The sequence below is a fragment of the Oncorhynchus clarkii genome, chromosome 5 (assembly GCF_045791955.1).
Source record: "Oncorhynchus clarkii lewisi isolate Uvic-CL-2024 chromosome 5, UVic_Ocla_1.0, whole genome shotgun sequence".
In the NCBI taxonomy this organism is placed as follows: domain Eukaryota; kingdom Metazoa; phylum Chordata; class Actinopteri; order Salmoniformes; family Salmonidae; genus Oncorhynchus; species Oncorhynchus clarkii.
This window is the reverse complement of record NC_092151.1, coordinates 83,832,873-83,846,347: the sequence shown is the minus strand read 5'-3', so window position 1 is coordinate 83,846,347 and position 13,475 is coordinate 83,832,873. Positions and strand designations below refer to the sequence as shown.

At 40.1% G+C, this 13,475-nt stretch overlaps 1 protein-coding gene across 1 annotated transcript in view; it reads right to left on the bottom strand.

The window, feature by feature from the left end:
- The window catches only part of LOC139409475 (Janus kinase 1), an 88,193-nt gene extending 79,788 nt beyond the window's left edge, over positions 1 to 8,405 (bottom strand). The window contains exons 1-2 of the mRNA XM_071154666.1: positions 8,119 to 8,405; positions 301 to 506 (exon numbers count right to left, since the gene is read on the bottom strand). Of these exons, the coding sequence (XP_071010767.1) occupies positions 301 to 499 (199 nt within the window). The 5' untranslated portion in view covers positions 500 to 506; positions 8,119 to 8,405. The remainder of the gene's footprint in view (positions 1 to 300; positions 507 to 8,118) is intronic.
- Positions 8,406 to 13,475: the final 5,070 nt, after the last annotated feature.

The following is a 13,475-nucleotide window of genomic DNA, read 5'->3' as shown; positions in this document are numbered from 1 at the left end:
CCATGAGAGAAAAAGTACTTTTCAGAATGACTTTTCAGGACCTGTAAGATAGGAGTATTTAACTCCAGAATGTTTCTGAAAACTTCCCCCAATCAAATCGTAAAAACACAGACTATGCTATTTAATGCTCTGGCATACAGGGACGCACACACTCGGATTCCCGCAGGCAGGCAGGCAGGCAGGCAGGCAGGCACACACACACCCACACATATACGGATGATCGCAGTTAGGCACGCACACACACACACACACACACACACACACACACACACACACAGCGGGAGTTGAGACAGTACTTACAGCATCTTTTGGCGGCCTCCACACACAGCTCCTCAGCGGTGAAGCAGTCTTTGAGGAACTCCAGCGGGTGAGTATCTGGTAGGTAGAAATGAATCTCCAGACCTCTCATGGTCACAGTGACGGGGCCCTCGGCCCTCCTTGACCTCCTCATCTTCCCACACAGTTGCCTGCCCAGCTCCATCACCCCCAGACTTGGCATCCAGACTCTGGAAGGAGGGAGAGGGATGGTGACTTGGAGTGGGTAAATGTGTCAGGAGTGGGTAATGTATTGATCCAGAGGTGAGCTCACTGTAGCAGCGATGCAGAGTCCTGCATACCCTGATGACTCACGTTCCAACATGGGCTGCCCCCAACACACACACCTACTGAGGCGACGTCATTCACAACACACACACCTACTTAGATAATCTCACCAAAACAAACACACCTCTTGAAATGTCATTCACATACCTTCATAGATTAAATCAAAACACACACACACACACACACACACTCCTCTACCAAGGTAACCCTATTAATAACACACATGCCCACTGAATTGATGGCATCAAGAACAACCACAGAATTATAATTACTCTAGCCATGTTATTTCTAAGAGCACAACACGCTCTGTGGTCCCATGACGTGGCAAGCCAAGGACAAGAGAGTTGACCGAGGATACACTGTCCCCTTTACCCAACTCTCCTACTAGAGGAAGAGAGATAGTTCCCCTCTGCATGCAGATCATCCCATTACTTCTCCCAGCAGCGTTTCCCCTTCCCCTAGAGCGGCGCAGGCAGCACCCACAGTGGCTCGGACACAGCTTTTTTTCATAACAGCCCTTACCAGCCTATCGCCCATGGCGGCGGAGCTTGTTTCATAACAGCCCTTACCAGCCTATCGCCCATGGCGGCGGAGCTTGTTTCATAACAGCCCTTACCAGCCTATCGCCCATGGCGGCGGAGCTTGTTTCATAACAGCCCTTACCAGCCTATCGCCCATGGCGGCGGAGCTTGTTTCATAACAGCCCTTATCAGCCTATCGCCCATGGCTGCGGAGCTCTGATCTACTGACTGATGACGGGATCAGCGGGGTCACAGTACACACACACAACATTTACACAGGTGGGCCAATTTGTAACTTTTTTTTCACTAATTGGTCTTTTGACCAATCAGATCAGCTCTGAAAAAGATCTGATGTGATTGATCAAAATACCAATTATTGGGAAAAAATATATCAGAATTGGGCTGCCACACACACACAAACAAAATAGGCCTACATTAATCATACATCTCTCCACTGATAGGAATATAACAGGACATAAGGATTACATTAAATATGTCTATGCAGAATATAACGCATCTCAACATAAACTTTTCAGAGGAGACTGCGTGAATCATGCCTTCATGGTCGAATTGCTGCAAAGAAACCACTACTAAAGGACACCAATAAGAAGAAGAGACTTGCTTGGGCCAAAAAACACCAACAATGGACATTAGACTGGTGGAAATCTGTCCTTGGGTCTGATGAATCCAAATTTAACATTTTTGGTTCCAACAGCCATGTCTTTGTGAGACGCAGAGTAGGTGAATGGATGATCTCCGCATGTGTGGTTCCCACCGTGAAGCATGGAGGAATAGGTGTGATGGTGCATGGCTGGTGACACTGTCTGTGATTTATTTAGAATTCAAGGCACACTTAACTAGCATGGCTACCACAGCATTCTGCAGCGTTATGTCATCCCATCTGGTTTGCGCTTAGTGGGACAATTTTTTGTTTTTCAACAGGACAATGACCCAACACACCTCCAGGCTGTGTAAGGGCTATTTGACCAAGAAGGAGAGTGATGGAGTGCTGCATCAGATGACCTGGCCTCCACAATCACTCGACCTCAACCCAATTGAGATGGTTTGGGATGAGTTGGACCGCAGAGTGAAGGAAATGAAACCAACAGATGCTCAGCATATGTGGTAACTCCTTCAAGACTGTTGGAAAATAATTCCAGGTGAAGCTGGTTGAGAGAATGCCAAGAATGTGCAAAGCTATCATCAAGGCAAAGGGTGGCTACTTTGAAGAATCTCAAATCTAAAATATATTTTAATTTCTTTAACAGTTTTTGGGGTTACTACACGATTCCATATGTGTTATTGCATAGTTTTGATGTCTTCACTATTATTCTACAATGTAGAAAACAGTAAAAATAAATAAAAACCCTTGAATGAGTAGTTGTCGACTTTTGACTGGTACTGTATATAAAAGTACTATGTATGCAAAATGTATAAATAAAATGTATGTATACATAGCAACAAAGCTGTAAAAACAAAATTTGTGTGCGCCAAAGAGGGGTTAATAAAAAAAATTATATATATATATATATATATATATATATATATATATATTCTAGAAACTATAAAATAACAACAAAAAGAGAGACTAGGCAACATGCAACAATTTTTTAAATATTACGGAGTTACAGTTCATATATGGAAATCAATCAATTGAAATACATTCACTAGGCCCTAATCTATGGATTTCACATGGCTGGGAATACAGATACAGTGGGGCAAAAAAGTATTTAGTCAGCCACCAAATGTGCAAGTTCTCCCACTTAAAAAGATGAGAGAGACTGTAATTTTCATCATAGGTACACTTCAACTATGAAAAAAAATCAAGAAAATCACATTGTAGGATTTTTAATGAATGTATTTGCAAATGATGGTGGAAAATAAGTATTTGGTCAATAACAAAAGTTTATCTCAATACTTTGTTATATACCCTTTGTTGGCAATGACAGAGGTCAAACGGTTTCTGTAAGTCTTCACAAGGTTTTCACACACTGTTGCTGGTATTTTGCCCCATTCCTCCATGCAGATCTCCTCTAGAGCAGTGATGTTTTGGGGCTGTTGCTGGGCAACACGGACTTTCAACTACCTCCAAAGATTTTCTATGGGGTTGAGATCTGGAGACTGGCTAGGCCACTCCAGGACCTTGAAATGCTTCTTACGAAGCCACTCCTTCGTTGCCGGGCAGTGGGTTTAGGATCATTGTCATGCTGGAAGACCCATCCACGTTTCATCTTCAATGCCCTTGCTGATGGAAGGAGGTTCACTCAAAATCTCACAATACATGGCCCCATTCATTCTTTCCTTTACACGGATCAGTCGTCCTGGTCCCTTTGCAAAAAAACAGCCCCAAAGCATGATGTTTCCACCCCCATGCTTCACAGTAGGTATTGTGTTCTTTGGATGCAACTCAGCATTCTTTGTCCTCCAAACACGACGAGTTGAGTTTTTACCAAAAAGTTATATTTTGGTTTCATCTGACCATATGACATTCTCCCAATCTTCTTCTGGATCATCCAAATGCTCTCTAGCAAACTTCAGACGGGCCTGGACATGTACTGGCTTAAGCAGGGGGACACGTCTGGCACTGCAGGATTTGAGTCCCTGGCGACGTAGTGTGTTACTGATGGTAGGCTTTGTTACTTTGGTCCCAGCTCTCTGCAGGTCATTCACTAGGTCCCCCCGTGTGGTTCTGGGATTTTTGCTCACCGTTCTTATGATCATTTTGACCTCACGGGGTGAGATCTTGCGTGGAGCCCCAGATCGAGGGAGATTATCAGTGGTCTTGTATGTCTTCCATTTCCTAATAATTGCTCCCACAGTTGATTTCTTCAAACCAAGCTGCTTACCTATTGCAGATTCAGTCTTCCCAGCCTGGTGCAGGTCTACAATTTTGTTTCTTTGACAGCTCTTTGGTCTTGGCCATAGTGGAGTTTGGAGTGTGACTGTTTGAGGTTGTGGACAGGTGTCTTTTATACTGATAACAAGTTCAAACAGGTGCCATTAATAGAGGTAACGAGTGGAGGACAGAGGAGCCTCTTAAAGAAGAAGTTACAGGTCTGTGAGAGCCAGAAATCTTGCTTGTTTGTAGGTGACCAAATACTTATTTTCCATCATAATTTGCAAATAAATTCATTAAAAATCCTACAATGTGATTTTCTGGATTTTTTCCCTCATTTTGTCTGTCATAGTTGAAGTGTACCTATGATGAAAATTACAGGCCTCTCATCTTTTTAAGTGGGAGAACTTGCACAATTGGTGGCTGACTAAATACTTTTTTGCCCCACTGTATGCATCTGTTGGTCACAGATACCTAAAAACAAAAAAATAGGTGCGTGGATCAGAAACCAGTCAGTATCTTGTGTGACCACTATTTGCCTCATGCAGCGCGAGATATCTCCTTCACATAGAGTTGATCAGGCTGTTGATTGTGGCCTGTGGAATGTTCCACTCCTCTTCAATGGCTGTGTGAAGTTGGTGGACATTGGCGGGAACTGGAATACGATGTCGTACGTCGATCCAGAGCATCCCAAATGTGCTCAATGGGTGACATGTCTGGTGAGTATGAAGGCCATGGAAGAACTGGGACATTTTCTGCTTCCAGGTATTGCGTACAGATCCTTGCGACATCTGGCCGTGCATTATCATGCTGAAACATGAGGTTATGGATGATTGGCATGACAATACCAAACTTTGTCCAAACATTTCAAACAACTTTCCTAATCCAACTTTAGGTATTTTAAAACGTAAATAATCTATAAAATGTAAGACGGGATAAACTGCGTTCAATAGTGGATAAAATGAAAGTGGAGCGAGCTTCAGGTCACGCGCCCCAAACAAAACAGTACACTTGGCTATACACCCAGAAAGGAAATGGCTACTTCTTCATTTCTCAAAAGAAAAACATCAACCAATTTTTAAAGACCGTTGACATCTAGTGGAAGCTATAGGAACTGCAAGCATATTTCTATTAAAACAGGCTTGCCATAGAAACCAGCTTCTGGGCCTGAGTAGCAGGCAGTTTACTTTTGGGCACGCTTTTCATCCGGACGTGAAAATACCACCCCCTATCCCAGAGAGGTTTTAAGCACACTGAAAACTTTTTCCCTAATAATTTGCCTAGGCTGCTCCTCTTCCGTTGGCACTCAATCAAGGTGAGAGATGTAGGCTAATCATTGATGTGTGTATAGTGTGATTTAAGGTAACATTTAAAATGGGGTGTTTCTATATGCATGAAAAAAATACATACGGTGCCTTCAGAAAGTATTCAGACCCCTTGACTTTTTCCACATTTTGTTACAGCCTGAATTTAAAATGTATTAAATTAAGATTGTGTAGGCCAGTGACACACACACACACACACACACACACACACACAATACCCCATAATGTCAAAGTGGAATTATGTTTTTTTAAATTTACATATGTATAAAAAAATTTAAAGATGAAATGTCTTGAGTCAATAACTGTTCAACCTCTTTGTTATGGCAAACCTAAATAAGTTATACGATTTTATTATTACTACCTCATCTCTATACCCCACACATAAAAGTATACGTAAGGTCCCTCAGTCGAGCAGTGAATTTCAAACCCAGATTCAACCACAAGGACCAGGGAGGTTTTCCAATGCCTCGCAAAGAAGGGCAACTATTAGTAGATGGATAAAAAAAACAGATATTGAATATCCCTTTGACCATGGTGAAGTTATTAATTACACTTTGGATGGTGTATCAATACACCCAGTCACTACAAAGATACAGGTGTCCTTCCTAACTCAGTTGCCAGAAAGGAAGGACACCGCTCAGGGATTTCACCATGAGGCAAATAGTGACTTTAAAACAGTTGCAGAGTTTAATGGCTGTGATAGGAGAAAACTGAGGATGAATTACTCCACAATACTGGCTTAATCGACAGTCTGAGTGAAAAGAAGGAAGTCTCTATAGAATAAAAATATTCAAAAACATGCATCCTGTTTACCATAAGACACTAAAGTAAAACTGCAAAAGAAATGTGGCAAAGCAATTCACTTTTTGTTGTGAATACAAAGTGTTATGCTTGGGTCAAATCCAACACAACCCATCACGGGGTACCACTCTCCATTTTTCAAGCATAGTGGTGGCTGCATAATGTTATGGGTATGCTTGTAATCGTTAAGGACTGGTGAGTTTTTCAGGATAACATTTTTAATGGAATGGAGTTAAGCACAGGCAAAATCCTAGAGGAAAACCTGGTTCAGTCTGCTTTCCACCAGACACTGGGAGATGAATTCACCTTTCAGCAGGACAATAACCTAAAACACAAGGCCAAATCTATACTGAATTTGCTTACCAAGAACAGTGAATGGTCCTGAGTGGCAGTTTTGACTTAAATCTGCTTGAAAACCTATGGCAAGACTTGAAAATGATCATCTAAAAATGATCAACAACCAATTTATAGTGCTGGGCGAATAACCGAAATGTCAGTTGACCGACATCTGTTGAATTATTTGAATTCCATTTTGTTCAGTTTTTTTCTGTGAGCTCAATGCACACATTGCACAGTTCTCTACGGATAAATCAAATACAGCCTGAACTGTCTGATGTAATAGGGAGTTGTCATTTCCAACTATTCTACATAGTTTAGCTCAGAAAACATTACCTACAATGATATTTGTATGTTCACAGATGAAATGTAATGTTTCACGCATGACTTTTCTTATGATCCTGACAAATTATGCATGGATTTTCTTACAAGCCTAACTATGTGTAAATTCAATTTTTTGGCAGCTATCTGGCTCCATAAACCCTCGCTTCTCTTATATCGAGGCGGAGTTGGATTTTAATGACTGGTGGCAGCAACAACATTGTGTCAAAATTAGTTGGTTCTTGTAAAAAATGCTATTTCTGAAAACCCTTAGCAACATGTACCTATGTTTGTACTGTACAAATACGGTCCTTCCGCGGGGTGTTAATTCATCATTTTAATAAACTTTAAGTGAATACAATCACCGACTTTTCCCTCGCTGCTCATAACTACGTAAACTGAACTCCAATTGGGTCCGTGCTATTCGGGTTCCTTGGGATGTCCCTTGCTGTGTTCAAGCGTTCGTCGTAACAAGGAAACTCGGAAAAGTACGACTTTCTAACTGGTTGTAGTTATACACGTGCAGTTAGTTATACATTGTAGTTGACATTTTAAATGGTTACCGTAGAGATTAAAGCTGCAACATGTAATTTTTGAGCGAACCGTTATAGATCTGCCATTCTCATTTAAAGCAAGTCCAATAAGCGGTAGAACTGTTCTATGTGCGCCATTTCTATGCTTTCCGTTCTTCAGTTTTTGCGTCTTTTACTTTCGGGTTTGTACAACAGCTTCAAACAGCTGAAAATATAATATTTTGGGTTATGAACAGCGGCTTAGATGGTTCGATTGTCTACACTTTGTTTTGTCACAAACTTTAATTTGGCGAGCTATTAAAATTGGTGGAAATGGTGGAGCAATGTCTGCATATTGCACATTTAATGTACGGGTTATGTACGGGTTAAAGTTAGGGCTATGGTTTAGGGTAGAGACCTCCCAAGGATGCCGGATAGCACAGACTCAATTTAATCTCAGTTTACATTGTACAACTAACGAGATAAAGTCCGTGGTTGTATTCGCTAAAAGTTTTTATTGGGAGTATGAATGTCAATACCCCGCGGAAGGACCGCAGTTGTACAGGACAAACATAGGTACAGTTAAGCGTTTTCAGAATTGACATATGTACAAGAATCGACTGACGGTGACTCAATATTGTTGCTTGTAAATCCCGCGACCAGTCATCAAAACTCAACTCCACCTCGATACAAGAGAACGGAGTTGAGGGTTCCTCAACTATGAAATCCTGTGCATTTGTAACAGCCCGCAATAAGCAGGTGTGAATCTAATAACGATTCTAGTTAAAAGAATATCAGCGGCTTGATGGCTGGTATTTTACTCAATATCAATGTAAAACAGATTGTATGTGTTTTTTACTCACCTAGCCGTTAGCAAGCTAGCCAGATGGCAAGTTTACTTCCGTATCGTTCTGTTCGTAGATCCAGAATATAATTATCCGTTGTGAAACTATAAAGACTGAGTTGATCTTGACAAGAAAATATCCTTAGTCATGTCAATATTCCAAACGAATTTGTTTTTGCCCGACGAGTTTCTTTCCTTTCTGGTCGAAAGCACATACATAATCTTTCTAGCTAACCCTTCCTGTCAAGTATCGTCCCTATTCCCGAAAATAGTGCATCATGCTCAGCTTCACGCATTCTGATTGGTGCATTACTCCTTCAGTCAAGTGATCCTTTAGCCCACAGACACTGTCATATATGTTGTTAACCCTAGACTGGAGGGAGCAGTAAACTGAAGGAAATCACATCCGTTGTAGTGTGTGTGTGTGTGTGTGTGTGTGTGTGTGTGTGTGTGTGTGTGTGTGTGTGTGTTTGTGTGTTTGTGTGTGTGTGTGTGTGTGTGTGTGTGTGTGTGTGTGTGTGTGTGTGTGTGTGTGTGTGTGTGTGTGTGTGTGTGTGGAGATAATAAAACCCTCCCTCATCTTTCATGGGTCTTAAAATCCACACAAAAGGGTGTGAGGTTATTATAAATGTCACAATTTCTGTTGCCATGTAGGCTTTTGGGAGTTATTTTCATAGTAATGTTCTATGTATATTACTCATGTAATACACCATGCACAGTACCCTGCCCTGAACCTTAGACACTGTCACTATCGGCTACCACCCGGTACTCTGCCCTGCACCTCAGAGACTGCTGCCCTATGTACATAGTCCTTGAACACTGGTCACTTTAATATGGTTTACTCTTTTATCCACTTGATATGTATATACTGTATTCTAGTCATGGCTCATCTTATATAGCTACTACTGTACAAACGTTTCTATTCATATACTGTCCATACTGTCTATACACACCATTTACATACATACATTTAAGCAATAAGGTGGTATAGGGCCAATATACCACGGCTAAAGGCTATTCTTTGGCACTACGTAATGCAGAGTTCATTTATACATCCCTTAGCCGTGGTATATTGGCCATACACAACAAACCCCCGAGGGGCCTTGCTGCTATTATAAACTGGTTACCATCGTAATTAGAGCAGTAAAAATAAAACTTTTGTCATATGCATCTGATATTTATTTAACCAGACAAGTCTTATTTTACAATGGCAGTCTTGGAACAGTGGGTTAACTGCCTTGTTCAAGGGCAGAAGGACCAACTTTTACCTTTGTCAGCTTGGGGATTTGACCTAGCAACCTTTCGGTTACTGGCCCAACACTCTAACCACTAGGATACCTGCCGCCCTGATATACCACGGCTGTCAGCCAATCAGCATTCAGGGCTCGAACCATCCAGTTTATAAATGTATTTATATTCCGGACTCTGACATTGCTCCTTCTAATGTGTCTTAATTGAACTGTTGGATTATGTGTGTATTGTTGTTGTATTCCTAGCTAATGCTAGGACCTGCAAAACTGTGGATGTGAACAATAAACTTTGATTTGATTTGATGCATACATTAGTCTAATGTGGATTCGATACCCAAAAATATATATATACAGTAGATATATCTTGCCTCTTTAACAGGCACTCAGTGTCTGGTATAGCTCAATACAAATGCACCGAGACTCTAAAAGCATTTCATTATATAATTTGCAACACATGGAAAAATCAATTCCTTCTAACTGTTACAGTAATATCACTTAGATTTGCATGTCAAAAATCCATCAGTTGTGGGTTACAGGAAACATTGATTGTCCTTGGTGAGGAACACCCCATTCACAATTGTGTTTGTTTCTGACCATCTTCATAAATGATTTACATCTTTAATTAATAACCCTTTCTCTGTTCAAAAGATGGGAAAGGGCTTTTTCTGTTGCAATTGAGATGTAATAGGGAATTATGCTCCTCCATTTCTTTCCCATCTGATCATATTTCAAAATATGATCATCAACATTTCTTATTTACAGTATTGTCACGTAGTCCAAAAAGGAGGCCAACTGTCAAATGGAAACTGACATCCTCGTAGTGAGGTGGGAGGAAATAGAGTGCCAGGTCTTTTAAGATGGTCCAGTCTGTCTGTAGGAGAGGGACTTCCCGTCCCATATCTGATGTGTTACAAATGTGTTCGTTTTCCAGGAACCGTGGGCAGAAATTTCCCAAGAATGTTGTCGTCACTGACACAATAAGAAAGTGCAAGGTGTCGGCCAAATGTATTACAAACCTACCATATTAAAACTAACTTTTAAAAATACTGTATACAGGTATGTAGGCTAGTAAGTATGTGATACATGCTTACATTTTTTTTTAAAATTACATTCTATATGATTAATAGAACCATTCATATGTAACAGTCCCAAAAGTGTCAATCACAGAAGTGCTTATAAATTTGTCATTATGAGACTGTGGTGCTGTAAGTGTGAATGATGATTTGTTATAGCTTCAGCTGGAACTTCCAGGTTCACAGCTATCCTCGGGGTCTCCAGTAAACTGAAAGGCAAGGGAATGCCATTACAGTGTAGTGAACGAAAAGCAAAAACCACAGGTCACCGTTAGCAAACCACTACATTCTCACAGCTATAGGAGAAAATAAAACATTGATTTTCAAAATAGGGATGTGAAACAGAAGGCGACTTTTAACTACAGTTCTTTGTTTCCCAAATTTCTCTGTCAGTGGTTTTATTATTTACCAGAATTGATTTTCCACTGATTGCCATATCTCCAAAGTTATATTGTGTGATTAGGGTGATTCAGGAACCTTTTTTATCCTCAAAACCATTTAAAACTTTGATCTGTCCAGTTAAACTGAACCGTGTGGATTGATATCTGTTGTGGTGAGTGAGTGGAAAAACATGTATGGGCAGAGAAAGGAGAGCGAGCGGGATAGAGAGGAGGGTGGGGGCAGACAGAGAAAGGGAGGGGTAGAGAGAGGGGATAAGGAGGGAGGGGCCAGAGAGAGGGTGAAAGATGTGATGTGACCTTTTGTTTGTCTGTGAGGGGATTTCCGCATTGACTTCCTGTATTGCTAACATTCTAAGGACATGTGTCAAACAGGAGTCTTATTTAAATACCTTTACTTATATGTTGTTATTTATATTATACAATCATACCAAAAATGTATTATTAACTTTTACAAATGTGTTTGTATTATTTATTATATAGAAATCTAATCAGAGTTATTAATCAATTTGAAAATGTGATGTTTTTATTTTAGATATTTTATATCTTTAATTATCAATATTTTCACACAAAACATCACAGGCTATAATGTCTTTAATAATGCATTTTATTTCTGGAAATGTAATTAAATTACTGTAGTGGCCCCACACTTGAGTATTATAAATAACATGACTACATATTATTTTCAGTTTCTTTCTGATTTATTTGCATTTAATGAAAAACATGAATGACTCAAATGCTATAAAATAAGAATTTGTTCACTTTCAACTTATGACATAATACATCATACACCATTTTTTGTCAAATAAAATAAAAACATTTAGGCTATAATCATACATTTTCTAATTATCCAAATATTTGTACGTGGTTTTAAAAAATGTAAGTTGGAGACACAACATTGTAATATCCCATATGTAATTATTTCAGAGACACAAAAGTTCCTGCCTTTTTCCTTCACTGCAGCACCAGTTCCCTCCCTCCATCCATCCATCATCACATAGTCAGTGGGTCAGGTGTGTCAAGATGGCAGCCATCCTTCAGTTATCACAGTACTGTACCTTTAAAATGGACAGCATCAGCACAGTGATAACTGAACCAGGGCAGCCTGGATGTCAGATTTAGCAGACAGGAGACATGAGCCAAGAGCCAGGGGCCCAGTCAGTCTGAGTTGCAGCACAGTGACGGTACAGCATCAGCAGTGGTGGTGGCAGTGCAACCAAACGCCCTGCCAAGGTGTCAGGATGCCATCCGTCTTCATAATACCAGGCCAGGGTCAAAGACAAACACAGCACTGGGAGTCCAGAGCAACAATAATACCCCACAGTCAGTCATACTGTTTTATTGCAGATGGAACCATGCTATAAATAGGGGGGACAGGAGAATGAGTAGACGCTGTATGATATAGGGTCGGCAGATGGGGGTGCCTTTGGAGATTATGAAAATATGCTAAAACCATAAATCATGTTTGTACTCATGTTTTCCACAGTCTCTAATTACATGAATGAGAACACATTCGCATGCAGAAGTAATGTAAACAGGCTTCTCTATACTATAGGTTACACAGGGAACTGCATTTAACAAAACCTGCAAATCTTTGTAATTATTCACAAGAGATAATTATGCATGTGCTATGAATTCAATACAGTCATTACATAATTCTAGAAAGGTATTTTACTACCATGAGTACGATGTCTTTCTCACCTCATATGAATGTAATCCCAATATCATACATGTGTAACAGCTGTAGTGTATCATCTTTTTCCTAAACTTTTTTGAACATGTCTTTTTACAGGAATAACACCGTGTTAATTGGTCGACGCCAGCACTGTTTACCCAGTACAGTGTTTGAACTGCATAATTTATACCACAGAGCTGACGTAAGACTTGTTATGATTTATTGGGGCTCCGCCCTCAGCGCGCGAAGCCTCTCCAGCAGTCCAGTCGCGTAGTCTGATCGCAGAGACTCCTCCCTAGCTCTGTCCGCCCTCCGCTTCATGTAAACAACTCGATTAGCTGGTTCTGTTTGATATCACAGGATTGCACAAGCACTTGCCAACAATTATTTAAAAAATAAAAAGCTGCGCAATGTTGAGAGAACAGTTGAATCGAGCAAAACACATAACATTGGTTGCATAATTCAATTGTAAAAATGTAAATAGCCTAGCTACAAAACTTACCATAGATAGACTGTACTTCTTATAATAGCCATATCAGACCCTTCAATAATCGTGAAGAGCCCACCATCATATTAAATAAACGTACTTTCTTTCAAAACATATGATCACTATTATAAGAAAATAAAATGCAATCAACACATTTCAATTGCTTGTTGGTGTTTCTATAGCCTAAATAAAACAAGAGTAAGGTTATTTAAAAACCTTTGTAAATAGGCTGTCTATCATTTGACAAATTTGAAAATACATAAATTGCCATAATAACTTTGATATTCAATAAGAAGACCATGTCAAACAGCAATGCTTTCTTTTCTATTGAGTCGTATTAATGTGCAGCAAACGCTAACGCCCAGCCTACACACACCCCTTTCTAGTTAAAAACAAGTACTATGTAGTCCAAATGAACATTAGCAATTATCTTTTAATATTTACTTGCAGTACAATATCTGACATATTAGACTTACTTACTTGCATTTTGCGC